Source organism: Salmo salar, chromosome ssa09 (assembly GCF_905237065.1).
Source record: "Salmo salar chromosome ssa09, Ssal_v3.1, whole genome shotgun sequence".
NCBI classification, from domain to species: Eukaryota; Metazoa; Chordata; class Actinopteri; order Salmoniformes; family Salmonidae; genus Salmo; species Salmo salar.
In genome coordinates, this window is record NC_059450.1 from 136095139 (window position 1) to 136110385 (window position 15247).

The 15247-nt window shown below is 40.9% G+C and overlaps 1 protein-coding gene across 2 annotated transcripts; it reads right to left on the reverse strand.

The window, feature by feature from the left end:
• Window positions 1-12: 12 nt before the first annotated feature.
• On the reverse strand, window positions 13-11852 carry LOC106612962 (protein FAM118B). 2 transcript variants are annotated; one of them, XM_014214688.2, is made up of 8 exons: window positions 11291-11852; window positions 9830-9934; window positions 9322-9574; window positions 5479-5706; window positions 1682-1810; window positions 1204-1501; window positions 844-906; window positions 13-738 (listed from the first exon to the last, which is right to left on the reverse strand). In XM_014214688.2, exons 1-8 carry the CDS (start codon window positions 11410-11412, stop codon window positions 725-727), a joined length of 1212 nt encoding a protein of 403 aa, XP_014070163.1. In that variant the 5' UTR covers window positions 11413-11852; the 3' UTR covers window positions 13-724. The 2 variants fall into 2 exon arrangements, with proteins under 2 accessions (XP_014070163.1, XP_014070162.1); XM_014214687.2 differs by having other exon boundaries at window positions 9322-9625; window positions 11291-11850.
• Between the last annotated feature and the right edge of the window lie 3395 nt (window positions 11853-15247).

Below are 15247 nucleotides of genomic sequence, written 5' to 3' on the forward strand. Positions count from 1 at the left end.
AGGAGTCGGGTGTATGATACCAAAGTGTTTATTATTTTATTTTTTTTAAATACCTACACATTTCACAAAACATGCAGTATTAAAAATACAAAAGGCATAAAAAGAAACTGGGTGGATTGAATGCTGATTGGCATATCAGACCATATACTTAATTTTACTGGTTTAATTATGTTGGTAAGTAGTTTCTAACAGCAATAAGGCATCTCAGGGGTTTGTGGTATATGGCCAATATACCACGGCAAAAGGCTGTATCCAGGCACTTGGCGCTGCATCAGAACAGCCCTTGCGCCATATTTTGGCTACATTTTCTCCACGCCTGCTTCTCTTCAGAAACTATCACATCTAGGTCCACTGGACTGACTCTCCAGCCATCCATTCAGGACAGGATTCATTTCCAAATGATGATGTGCGAGAAACCAGATCAGGGAACTGTCCTTATGTCATCCCTACTTCACATCTATATCTGTTATGCCTACATTTACATAGGGTGGACAGCTGCTTTCAGTTTACTTGGCTGGATCTTTCCCTTTGTCATGATAACCGGTACAGAAGAAAATAAAAACAATAAGCGGGTGACTAGAGAGCAGTAACATGGTCTCTTCTGGCCCATATTTGCCTGGAGGAGTTGTAGTAGATCCAATGAAACCAGACCTGAGTAGTAGACTGAACTCTATGAAGGAACGGTGGATGAAGAGGACTGATACTCCCACCTGTTTTGTGCCTGTCAAGAAGAATAGTCTGGGCAGAAAGAGAAGGAGAACCGGTAAAAGACAAGGAGAACCAACAGCTGTATATTACCACGGACTGCCATGCATTACAGGTAAGCCTGTACACAATCCTAACCTTGAAGAAGGCACTTCTGTGGATGAAAGCCATTCTGGGTTTCCTGTTCTTGGGAGGGAGATCCTATGAAAATCACAATGAAATCAACAGATTAACAATAAATAGTGAGGGCAAACAAAGGAGCTATTCATGTTTAAACACAGGAAAATGTGCAACTCGGCTCACTAAAATGAGATCCAAGCCCAAAATAGATAATCGTTTTATGATTTACACTTAGCGTAACTTATCACCTAGGAAGTGGATACTGTATGATTACTAAACATACAGTGAAGAGAGTTTGAGTAATTTCACTGAAACTGGTAAGTTATATGTGAAAAGGCTCTCCCCTGCCTATAAATTGAACCAGAGTGGCTTCCTTACCCCAGCCGTTAGTGACCACGTCGCGGTTGCAGATCTCGTTGGCCAGCCGCTCAAAGTACTCGGGCAGGTCAGAATACTCATTGCCGTAGGAGATGACCTTGATGCCCTTGTCCAGCATGTTATCCCGCAGCTTCTTGAACTCTCCAACGTCCTCGCGCCGCACCAGCATGAAGTGCTCCAGGTCCGACTTGTGTTTGACCGCCTCCAAGAACAGAGCCTGGAAGGTGGTGTCGTCCACCGTGCGCCCGCAGCCCAGGAACACAAACGACTTGGTCTCGTACAGTTTCTGGATCTCCCTCTGTTGAACCAAGAGAATTCAGTTTTCATTAAGACACTGACAGAATTTACTTTACTTCAATTTAACACAATGCGATGGGTCTTAAATTGGTTGAAAAATAAAATATTTTAAAACATTAGCAACTGCTAAGAGCTAACATTTCCAGGGTATCATTTAAAGGCTGCCTGTCTCAATGCTCACCATGACCTCGGTGTTCCTCAGTACATTCTGGTAGCCAGCAGGGTGCAGTACAATGCCACTGGGATTCGTGTAAACTCCGTGAATGTGCAAAACGCTCAGACTTCTCTTCCCCTGAGCCCACTCCAGGACCTGCACATACACACATTTCACAGTCCATCGCACCAATTCCTGTTCTCACTGGGTAGAGAGTAACACAACTGTCAGACGGGATATTAGTCCTGATGGAGACGGGGCATAAATACCACACCTGAAGGGCATTATCACAGGCTTCTGATGAAAATACATAGACTCGTCAATTATTTTGATGCTTATACATAAATAACAATCCATGTTGGGTCCCTGCTAAGGTGAGAGTAGGAAGTGTTTATAAGTTCTGCTTAAAATAAAAATATATTTGTCATGTTAGTTCCAATTTCTGACATTGATTAATCCATAAATGTTGACAACGGTTGGAGGACATTTGAAAATTTGACCTCAATATATACTAACTAAATCCTACTTCTGTCAGAGACAACATACTGTACTTTCACAGGTCAATGCGTTGACCATTTTCTCTGGTGTAAGGACACCATATTAGAAGGGCAACAATATTAGAAGACATATGTTGGGCTTTGAATCAAATACCTTCCCTTGAATTTGCCTTTAATATGCCTTAAACATGTTTTATGTGTAAGAGCATTCCCTGTGTTGTGAGCATAAACATCGTAGTATAGTTAAACTGTCATGACATGTCTTTCATAGACAACTTCCCCTAACAGGGGTCCTTAATCATTTGAGTCAATCTACTTGCACACTCATCTTCTGCACATTATCACTCCAGTGTTTAATTGCTATATTGTCATTATTTTGTCACTATGGCTTATTTATTGCCTTACCTCCCTTATCCTATCTCATTTGCACACACTGTATATAGACTTTTTCTATTGTATTATTGACTGTTTGTTTATTCCATGTGTAACTGTGTTTGTGTCGCACTGCTTTGCTTTATCTTGGCCAGGTCGCAGTTGTAAATGAGAACTTGTTCTCAACTAGCCTACCTGGTTAAATAAAGGTGAGGGGAAAAAAACAAAAGACGGCATCAGGGCTGTTTTTTTTAAGGTCAAAGGGGACCAAAACCTATGTTCCAGTGTCCACACCACATGTCCAATTCTATAGATATGACAAATGTAAAACGTTTAACGTTTAAATGGCAATTGTTTTATTATGTAAACATTACGAAAAAAAATGCATTAAATTAGGTGATGTAGATACACTTAAGTTGGAGTGATTAAAACGAATTTTTCAACCCCTCCACAAATTTCTTGTTAACAAACTATAGTTTTGGCAAGTCGGTTAGGACATCTACCTTGTGCATTGTGTAATTTTTCCAACAATTGTTGGATTATTTCACTATCGCAATTCCAATGGGTCAGAAGTTTACATACACTAAGTTGACTGTGCCTTTTAAAAAGCTTGGAAAATTCCAGAAAATTATGTCATGGTTTTAGAAGTTTCTGATAGGCTAATTGACATCATTTGAGTCAATTGGAGACGTACCTGTGGATGTATTTCAAGGCCTACCTTCACACTCAGTGCCTCTTTGCTTGACATCATGGGAAAATCAAAAGAAATCAGCCAAGACCTCAGAAAGAAAATTGTAGACCTCCACAAGTCTGGTTCATCCTTGGGAGCAATTTCCAAACGCCTGAAGGTACCACGTTCATCTGTACAAACAATAGTACGCAAGTATAAACACCATGGGACCACTCACACCGCTCAGGAAGGAGACGCATTCTGTCTCCTAGAGATTAATGTACTTAGGTGCGAAAAGTGAAAATCAATCCCAGAACAACAGCAAAAGACCTTGTGAAGATGCTGGAGGAAACCGGTACAAAAGTATCTATATCCACAGTAAAACGACTCCTATATCGATATAACCTGAAAGACCGCTCAGCAAGGAAGAAGCCGCTGCGCCAAAACCGCCATAAAAAAGTCAGACTACGCTTTGCAACTGCACATGGGGACAAAGATAGTACTGTTTGGAGAAATGTCCTCTGGTCTGATGAAACAAAATTAGTACTGTTTGGCCATAATGACCATCGTTATATTAGGAGGAAAAAGGGGGACGCTTGCAAGCCGAAGAACACCATCCCAACCATGAAGCACGGGGGTGGCAGCATCATGTTGTGGAGGGGCTTTGCTGCAGGAGGGACTGGTGCACTTCACAAAATAGATGGCATCATGAGGCACAATCTTCCTGGATATATTGAAGCAACATCTCAAGACATCAGTCAGGAAGTTAAAGCTTGGTCGCAGATGGGTCTTCCAAATGGACAATGACCCCAAGCATACTTCCAAAGTTGTGGCAAAATGGCTTAAGGACAACAAAGTCAAGGTATTGGAGTGGCCATCACAAAGCCCTGACCTCAATCCTATAGAACATTTGAAAAAGTGTGCGTGAGCAAGGAGGCCTATAAACCTGACTCAGTTACACCAGCTCTGTTAGGAAGAATGGGCCAACATTCACCCAACTTATTGTGGGAAGCTTGAGGATGGCTACCAAAAACATTTGACCCAAGTTAAACAATTTATTGGCAATGGTACCAAATACTAATTGAGTGTATGTTAACTTCTTACCCACTGGGAATGTGATGAAAGAAATAAAAGCTGAAATCATTCTCTACTATTATTCTGATATTTCACATTCTTAAAATAAAGTGGTGATCCTAACTGACCTAAAACAGGGAATTTTTACTAGGATTAAATGTCAGGAATTGTGAAAAACGGAGTTTAAATGTATTTGGTTAAGGGTGTATGTAAACTTCCGACTGCAGCTGTATGTTTGAGCGTATGCTCGCTAGGGGACAATGCAGTTCCATTGGCTACTGGACGGGGCTTACCTTACTGCTGTTCCCAACCCACTCAAACAATGTTAGTTAACGTTTTTCAGTTCTCTGCTGTGTGCTTCACCTCCATGTTCTCAGTAGTCAGTACATGGGACTTCATGTCCCACTTCTCATAATGTGATGGTTCGTCGCAGTGACGCATGACAGCGTGTTCATAGACATCCAACAATCTGTTGTTAATGCCACTTATAGGGTGTTTGAGAGCTCGCGCTTTGTACTTGCAAAGCAATCATTGCAAATTTGTCCAGCCAGGCCAGCAACAGTTAGTGTCTCATGGTGCCTCCCTTTCAGATGGTTAAGCATTGCACCTGTACTGCCACTGTAGCTCAATTCCAACTCGCAAAGTTTGCATTTCACCACATTTTTACTTAACTTGTCAAAGTATTGCAATACAAGACTTCACTGATGTCGCTTCCCTGTCTCTCACTCTCTGCCATTTTACCAACTGTTAATGACGATGATGTGCGGAGCGCTTTATATCTGTGGCAAATAATTTGAAAGCTGCATATCTCCTCCTACTAACGGTACAGCAATGTTGTGTTAGGTATTTGTTAAATGTTACATTTTTCCCCTTATGATGAGGATCGAGACCTGTTAGTTGTAGTTTTGTAATAGCTCCACTGAGTTTAATTTTGTCCAAAAATTAAACTTTTTCAGTTAGGTATTTTCTCTAAATGATAACACTCCTAATTGCATCATAGCGAAGTGGTGTGCTAGTGTAGCTTTAGAAACAGAGACTAGATCTGCACACATGACATACTGTAACAAAAATGTTCACGCAAATTCCCAATTGGCATCAATCCATGATGTGCTATTTCAATAAGTCAGTTATGCACACAATTTGGTCCTAAAGAGCACACAAGAACATGACTACAGATATCTTTCCAAAGGGGAAAAGGGATCTGTTGTTACCTTCTTCTCATCCGTGAGGTCCAGAGACTCTAGCTTCGATCCCTGGTGGGCTGCATAAATTTCCAGCAGGTTGTCAAAGTTGGTGGTGAGGACCAGCGCTCCACTCTCCATCAGTTGCAGTACGGAGCGGAGAAGGTGCTTCCCCGCATTCTCCATCTTACACTCCAGATCGTCAAACACCTCGTACAGGCAGTCCTTGAAGAAGGTGGACCGCACGTTGCCTGTTCTCTGCAATGATAGGGCAGGAACACAATGAATAGGGGTTAGTGGGTGTGTGTATTGCATTTCTGGGACCAGATTATACTGCTGGTACTTAACTACTAGGAGGGAGACATTTTATAAATGTATTTTCAGTTTTTTAAAAGGTACAATAAAGTGTTTATGACTGGTTGTGGTAGTCATGTAAATGAAAGGTGAAAATGTTTTTCCATCAGTAGCAGTGGCATGTAAACAGTTGCTATACACGGTAAACATTATGGCTATGGAGCAAGGAGTTGGTGGGCAGGATGTTTGAGTAGCCATGAGATTACAGCTGTCTGTAATGGATAAATCTCATTACCGAGAGCTACGTAAAATGCTCACACTACCTGGCAATGGCTGTAGGAAAACATAGGAGAAGTGCTGGCCCGCTATGAATAGCAGTGTCGAGGTGAGCTTAGCACAGCCAGCTGCCTGGCCGACTGTCTAGAGATTAGAGATCTAGTGGGCTAATTAACTAACAACAGGATCCCTTTCCACAGGAAGGAAGTCATCATCACCAAGGGCAAGCATCTAGCTATCCACCCACCCTGCTGTTGACTTCCGCACTGAACGTATTCTCCTTTTGTTTCAGGATTTATTTAACGACCAAATACGGTAAAGTAGTACCATGCTCCGATCCTGATTTTGAGATTGATATAGCCTAGGATTCGACCATAAAGTTGAGTTGTTTTCAACCAATCTAGTCCTAAACAGGGAAAGTTGTAATATAATTGCCTAGAGTATTTTGCCTAGGTCATTCAACGACAGCATGAAAGGATTTAGGTCACAAACATTCAGTCTAACCTTCAGATTAGGCTCATTAACCGACATTATGTGCCAAAACAGTCCTAATCCAGTTATTTACATTGTTTGGGTTGCAGCACCAATACCATTGGGTTAAACTGCTGTGTCCCACTCGGTATTTGATCCCTTCTTGAGACGCGGGACACTCCTCCTCGCAGAAGCCTTGGTTCTCTTCAGCTGTTCTGTGAACAAGCACCCACTGGTTGAATCAATGTTGTTTCAATGAAATTACGTTGAACCAATGTGGAATAGACGTTGAATTGACATCTGTGCCAAATGGGCAACAATGTGACCAAAGACTAAAAAAGGCGAAGCAATGACAAATCTCTCCTTCTACACTCTACAAGAGTCCTCAAGCTAAGAGAGTCCTCTTTTCAAAGTGTTTGTCTTTAAGTTTTCAGCATATTCAATTCTACAAAATGAGACTCAGGGTACTTTATATAACAAGCGCCATAGATCTACAGTTGAAGTCGGAAGTTTACATACACCTTTGCCAAATACATTTAAATTGAGTTTCACAATTCCTGACATTTAATCCAAAAATTCCTTGTTTTAGGTCAGTTAGGATCACTACTTTTATTTTATGAATGTGAAATGTCAGAATAATCGTAGAGAATGATTTCAGCTTTTATTTCTTTCATCACATTCCCAGTGGGTCAGAAGTTTACATGCACTCAATTAGTATTTGGTAGCATTGCCTTTAATAAATTGTTTAACTTGGGTCAAATGTTTTTGGTAGCCATCCTCAAGCTTCCCACAATAAGTTGAGTGAATTTTGGCCCATTCCTCCTAACAGAGCTGGTGTAACTGAGTCAGGTTTGTAGGCCTCCTTGCTCGCACACACTTTTTCAGTTCTGCCCACACATTTTTTATGGGAATGAGGTCAGGGCATTGTGATGGCCTGTTGCTTCAATATATCCACTGAATTTGCATTCCTCATGATGCCATCTATTTTGTGAAGTGCACCAGTCCCTTCTGCAGCGAAGCATCCCCACAACATGATGCTGCCACCCACATGCTTCACGGTTGGGATGGTGTTCTTCGGCTTGCAAGCGTCCCCCTTTTTCCTCCTAATATAACAATGGTCATTATGGCCAAACATTTCTATTTTTGTTTCATCAGACCAAAGGACATTTCTCCAAAAAGTACGATCTTTGTCCCCATGTGCAGTTGCAAACCATAGTTTGGCTTTTTTATGGCGGTTTTGGAGCAGTGGCTTCTTCCTTGCTGAGCGGTCTTTCAGGTTATGTCGATATAGGACTTGATTTACTGTGGATATAGATACTTTTGTACCTGTTTCCTCCAGCATCTTCACAAGGTCCTTTGCTGCTGTTCTGAGATTGATTTGCACTTTTCGCACCTAAGTACATTCATCTCGAGGAGACAGAACATGTCTCCTTCCTGAGCAGTATGAGTGGTCCCATGGTGTTTATACTTGCGTACTATGGTTTGTACAGATGAACGTGGTACCCTCAGGCGTTTGGAAATTGCTCCCAAGGATGAACCAGACTTGTGGAGGTCTACACATTTTTTTCTGAGATCTTGGCTGATTAATTTGGATTTTCCCATGATGTCAAGCAAAGAGGCACTAAGTTTGAAGGTAGGCCTTGAAATACATCCACAGGTACATCTCCAATTGACTCAAATTATGTCAATTAGCCTATCAGAAGCTTCTAAAGCAATTAAATAATTTTCTGTAATTTTCCAAACTGCACAGTCAATTTTGTGTATATAAACTTCTGACCCACTGGAATTGTGATAAAGTGAATTATGTTCAGCTAAAGTTGCATACTCCATCCTGATAAGATGCTGAACATGTACAGACAGGCCTGTGGAAAGCCACTGCTTGCTAAGTAAGAACATAAAAATATTTGCCACAGGGTCCATGGCTGTGTAATCACCTGATAATCTTGTCTCCTCTTGTGAGCTATTTAGTCTGGTGGGGCGCTCTGTTATTCTGAGGCTGAATGGAAACCTTGGCAGGGGCCGGTGTTCCCGGATTGACATTACTCCATGATTACAAAACATATTTTTTTACTAGGCAGCAGCACTCCCATTAAAACGTTAAAGCCCCCCAAATCCATAGCCAACAGCAACGGGCCTGCATGATTGTGAACCGGAATAAAAACTATGGATAAACCCACAATGGGCTGTTTGTTCCCTTTGTGGCAACAGGCAGGCTGCTGAAACAAAGCATGTTTAAGCAATGTGAAAGGTGCGATGAGACATGACTAACACTGAAGGCAGATGGTATTAAGACCTCATCAATCAGTTATGGTTTGAGCCAACCTGGTATGACGGGGATATGGGCTGGTACGGAAATCCCTAAAATGTTTTCCCCTTGAATTTCTCCATCATTTAGTCACGGTCCACTGGTTCGTTGACTTATTGAGAAATCAATGAGAGGTTATTCACTGGGGGGGATTTCTTCATCTAGCGAATCAAATAACAGGCCTTAAAGTGTCAGAACTGGTTGAGCCAACTTGTCAGTGGCTTTGAAAACAACGCAATGAATGATGAAGTGTTGTTGTTGTAATCTATCAGTCCTGTACTTTGGCAAGGGCATCACCTTTTACAAAGAACACAGGTTGAAAAACAATCAAATGTTTTAGAATTTAGATATAATAATGCTGACTCCTTGCCACTGTCATTCCCACTAGGATTACAAATCCCAATACAGGAAAGTTTACAATGAACAACACTGATGTGTCACAACCAGCTGGAGACAGTGTATTGGCAGTGTCCTGTCCACATCTGGCTGTCTGTGTGTGCAAAGGAGTGGGGGAAGGGAAGCCTTACCGGAGAGAGCTTCTGGATGAGGTCATGAGCCACGTGGACTAGGTTCTTGTCGTCCTTCAGGCTCTTCTGAAAACGCCGACTCTCCTCTTCCTCTAGGAGGTCAAAGTCGTTGGCCGCGTCCAACAAGGCCTGGATCAAACCCTTCCAGGAGCGCAACGCAGGGACCTGAGGGGCCACAGCTGAACTCACCCCTGTACCAATAACTAGGACCAGCTCGGAGGCCCGCTTGGTCTTCAGGCTGGGCAGCAGTTTCCTTTGGGGCAGGCAGAGATTGAGTGATGGTTCCATTGATGGTTCCCAAATCCTTAGACAACATGAAGGTTAAACAAATCATGGCAAGTTTACTTGGCTGCTGTTTGAACTCAAACCTAGGCTGAAAAGATAAAGAATGGGTTTAGGAACAGGAACTAAGAGAAAAAGCTCCTGACCAGTGACATACCGATAATGTTTTGGCACATAAACAGGAACTGAGTACTAAATGTAGGCTACTCATATCAATTTTTGTTACCTGGGTTTTTTGGTGTTGGAGTCAACATCCTGAGGGTCAGCAGGAGCAGGTCGCTTCTCAGTTTTCACAGTCACAACAGAGGCCACAACAGAGGCCATTCGGCTCCTGTAAGACAACCATGAGAATTAATATACATACAATACCATCAGAGCAATAACTTCTGGAGTAACCACAGAGTCATGATCTCAGTTTATTGTATCATACATAGAACAGCACCTTTACAGGGAAGTGTGCCACTGTCCCCATTACTACCAAAGGCAGGGCATCAGATTCACCTTACACTAACTAGCCTTACATAGTGGAACATCCACTAACTAGCCTTACACAGCAGAGAAGATTTAATCACCAAGTACTGAGATGCCGAACTAAGGGCAATTCCACGGTAACAGAATTAGATTTTTCACTTTAAAATGTATGCCAAACAAAAAATATTGATTTCAAAGTTTAACAAACCATACAACTCTATGTATAATGACTAATTTGAACAACTAACACAGTTTTAAAAAAAAAACACTTACTGGAAAAACTGCAGATGCTAAATTTGGTAACAAAACGGTAAAATCTCCCTCGGTTAAATTCTGTGTTACCAGACTTTGTATCTGCACAGTTCTTCCTGTAAATGTGTATTTGTAAAAAATGTTAAAAGTAGTCCTCAAGTTGTGCAGAGTTCTATGGTTTGTTAAACTTTGAAATAATTTTTTTGTTTGGTGTGGCTGCATTTTGGGCTAATGAGTGGCGCAGCGGTCTGAGGCACTGCATCTCAGTGCTAGAGTCGTCACTACAGACCCTGGTTCGATTCCAGGCTGTATCACAACCGGCCGTGATTGGGAGTCCCATAGAGCGGCGACCCAGCGTCATCCGAGTGAAACCTTCGTTGTAAATAATACATTTGTTCTTAACTGACTTGCCTAGTTAAATAAATACAAATAAAAAATACAATTTGAAAGTGAAACATCTCGGCGTAATCTATTAGCTAAATTATCTTCATATTGTATTACTACCAAAGTCTGGCTTGAGGACAATTTTTTGTATCTTTATTGCAATAATAGTAGTCTTGGGGCTCAATAAGAACGATCCCTTCCTCCTGGAGACATAAAAACTTCACTCCAAGGAAAAACATTTTTTGTTGACGTGTTCATTCATGATGGCGAAATTTGAATCCCAAATTTCCGCATGACAACAACAATAAACTAAAGTCAGCTTAACTTTAGCTAACTGTACACAGTACACTGTATACTTTGGCTATAACGTTATTGGCTAGCTGACCTTAGCTAGTTAAATTGGCTAGCTACTTACTAAGGACGGGAAGAACGCAGTCAGGAAGAATTGGCTGACGTTAGCTAATCAGTTGGCAAAAGCTCAATGTACTGTACAGACTAGCTAGAATGACGTTAAAGTTGGACTAAAACGGCGAAATATGACACATTGGATAGTTAAATTCACACAAGTATTTACACTTACCCGGATAACTCCAAGTTGCTTTTTTGGTCAGTGGAAATATTCAATTTGCTAGCAGACGACCCGTTAACGTCAGCTGGCTTGCAACTGCGAGTTAAAAATCCAGTACAGTCTACTATGGACATATCCTGCTTTAAAAGCCGGTATTTGAGATTGTTGTACTTGACATGGCGAAGTCTGAGTGCCTTTGTCTACTAGATGTTATTCTTAGCAAATCTATTCAGCTATCAAATTTTCCCAGTCGACTTCCTCTGTGTACACAACCTGTCGACTCATATGCAGCTGGAGGTCTGACTGTGTGTGTTGTGACGGAGTTGGACAAGGCAATGGAAGTGCTCAGCGCGCTACTGTAAATCCCACTGGCAATCTGCATTCTGGAAAGGGGTAAACAATGTTTTACCCCCACCTCCCCATTTACGATCAGCCCAAGTGATATTAGCTAGATCAGGTATGGGCAACTTTGATGAGGGTGGGGGTCACACAAAATCTGAACTCATCATGAGTGGCTCGCTGGTTTGCGTACCCCCATCCATACCCACACATTCAGGAGCCGGCTCTAGCCTTTTGGGGGACAAAAGTGAAATGTTGTTGTTTTATAGTTAATTTCCTGCAATTCTACTCATTTCGCCACCGGGTGTGGGGAAAATTTTGCAGTTTTAAACCAAGTTTGCTGCAATTCTACCCATTTAGCCATGGGGTAGAGATAATATTTATCGATTTTATAGCTACATTCTTGCAAATCTACTCATTTTGCCATTGGGTGGAGAGAAAATGAACATTTACTGATAATTTCCTGCAATTCTACACATTTTGCTATGGTGTATATCTGAGTGAGAATGACTAACAAAATCAATGGGGCCCAGGTTGGTAATTAAACCATGATTACTACAAGTTTAGATAGCTGGCTAGACTAATTTACCAATCTAAAAAATGTTAACTGACAAGCTAATTGAGTGACTGTCAGGGATTGACATAACAAGAGACAAACTGCTGATGCAGCACAACCAAATTTCTAAATTGCCTTGTGTATTCTACTATTTTAATTCTCAACTAAAATATAAGTGATTTTTTTATTTGTTTTTGGAAATTCTTCCAAAGACAATTTTGGCAGTTGCCCATCCCTGAGTGAAATTCTCTGGATACAAAGTTCCAAAAAAGGCTGACTGGAAGAAGATAACCTGATGGTTCAATATGGCTTAGATGGCAAATGGGTGATGATGCAAGGGGGGGGGGTCTTCATATCTAATGCAGTTACATAAGACACTGTTGAATGTGCTTGGACAAGGACTATCTATTTTAGAGCTAGACCAGTTGCCTAATTCCAAAAAATGACAAACTACTTATCTCAGAGTTGCAGCACAGTCCCCGCCTATGACCATATGGTGTTGCATTGATTGCCGAGAGCTTGTAAAATGTTAGATATAATGCTACTCCGTGTCACTGGTAGTCAATTAGAGAGGGAGACCATGCTATTTACTCACAATACTGTTATGAAGTTTTGCTGCCCACCATAAACTGTTCCCCGGACCTGCAATTGTGTGCATCTGTTATATTAAGCAAACCTAAGTTTACTACCACCACCCTGGAAACAGAGGCATGCATGTTGCTGAGATTTTGTACTTACACCATTCTGAAACTAGGAGACTGACCTATGTTGCACAGTAGTATTCTTGGAGTAATTCATTTTTCTCTAATGGAAGAGGTTTCAGCTCTCTCAAAGGCTCATAGCCACAGCCTGAGAAAGGGCACAGAAAATGTATGACGTAAATAAAGGAGGCTCAGTATTACTGTGTATGAGGATGACAAGAGTGGCTTCAAATGTTCCCATTCTGGAGACGTGTGTTATCAAACAGCGTGGTAGCCTCAGCTCCAGGCTTCTCTCATGTTGTTGGTGAAAACATGTGGCAGAGGCCAACAGCATGTAGCCTACAGTTTCCCATATCTGTTATCTGGTCCTGCCTATCCTATCAGTCATCCTGAGAGAGCACACCTGGCTGGGGCTGTAACCAGCATGATAAACACCAACAGACCGACCATCAGCTGGGTTTCAGGGATGAGTTAAAATCATCAACCCTCTTGTCCTGTGAAAATGCATGGGAATAATTGTATGTTTTGACTTCAATAGCCTTTTAGCCCTTACAACAGTGCGTCTCCAGCTCTATTCCCTTCCATATATTACATAAATCGTTGATACATTTATGTGGGACTAATATTTATGACTGAGACAGACATAACATGACACTTGAAAGTACATGCTTGAGATCCTGGTAAACAAGAGGATTATTGAAGCAGTTGCACAAAAACAACATTGATGATGGCTCTTTGTGATGATGATTAGGCATACCATTCACGTAATGCATAAAAATAGGGTACCCAGGGTCCATTTTAGTTGAAAATAAAATATCATACAATTCATTTATAACACATTTCTTATACATTTGTACATTCTGTAATATTATTTTAAGTGATTTGTTTTGTTTTTCCTAAAATGTATAATTCAACACGACGCCTAAATGTTTAAACTTGCCTTTGTGACAGCTGAAAACATTTATTCATCATGAAAAATAAGATATTTCCACCCAACCTTTTTGTAAAATTCGGATAACAATCATATGATTTCCCTGTCTAAAACAAATCAATCAATGTACATTTTACATAATATACTAATTTACCTAAAAAATATGGATGTGGTGGAAATGGCAAGGTGTGGTGGTAATGACATCTATGTAAAAAAATAAAAATAATTGGATCACCATTAGCTGTTGCAAATGCAGCAGCTACTCTTCCTGGGGTCCACACAAAACATTAAACATTACATAATACAGAACATTAATAGACAAGAACAGCTCAAGGACAGAACTACATAAAATATTTTTAAAGGCACACGTAGCCTACATATCAATACATACACACAAACTGTCTATGTCAAATAAGGGAGAGGCTGCAGGACTTGCAAAACTGCCTAGAAGGCCAGCATCCTGGAGTCACCGTTTGACTGTTGACGTTGAGACTGGTGTTTTGTGGGTACTATTTAATGAAGCTGCCAGTTGAGGACTGTGAGGCTTCTGTTTCTCAAACTAGACACTCTAATGTACTTGTCCTCTTGCTCAGTTTTGCACCGGGGCCTCCCACTCCTCTTTCTATTCTGGTTAGAGCCAGTTTGCGCTGTTCTGTGAAGGGAGTAGTTCACAGCATTGTACAAGATCTATAGTTTCTTGGCAATTTCTCGCATGGAATAGCCTTCATTTCTCAGAACAAGAATAGACTGACGAGTTTCAGAAGAAAGTTATTTGTTTCTGGCCATTTTGAGCCTGTAGTCGAACACACAAATGCTGATGCTCCAGATACTCAACTAGTCTGAAGGCCAGTTTTATTGTTTCTTTAATCAGGACTACAGTTTTCAGCTTTGCTAACATAATTGCAAAAGGGTTTTCTCATGATCAATTAGCCTTTTAAAATGATAAACTTGGATTCAGCTAACACAACGTGCTATTGGATTACAGGAGTGATGGTTGCTGATAATGGGCCTCTGTACGCCTATGTAGATATTTCATTAAAAATCAGCCGTTTCCAGCTGCAATAGTCATTTACAACATTAAAAATGTCTACACTGTATTTCTGATCAATTTGATGTTATTTTAATGGACAGAAAAATTGCTTTTCTTTCAAAAACAAGGACATTTCTAAGTGACCCAAACCTTTGAACGGTAGTTTATGTTTTTTCAACAACAGGTTATGGTCAATAACATCAAAGTCTGCACTGAAATCTGACAGTACAGCTCCCACAATCTTCTTATTATCAATTTCTGTCAACCAATCATCAGTCATTTGTGTCAGTGCAGTACATGTTGAATGCCCTTCTCTATAAGCATGCTAAAAGTCTGTTTTTCATTTGTTTACGGAGAAATAGCATTGTATTTGGTCAACAGTTTGCTAAGAGCTGGCAGCAAGCTGATAGGT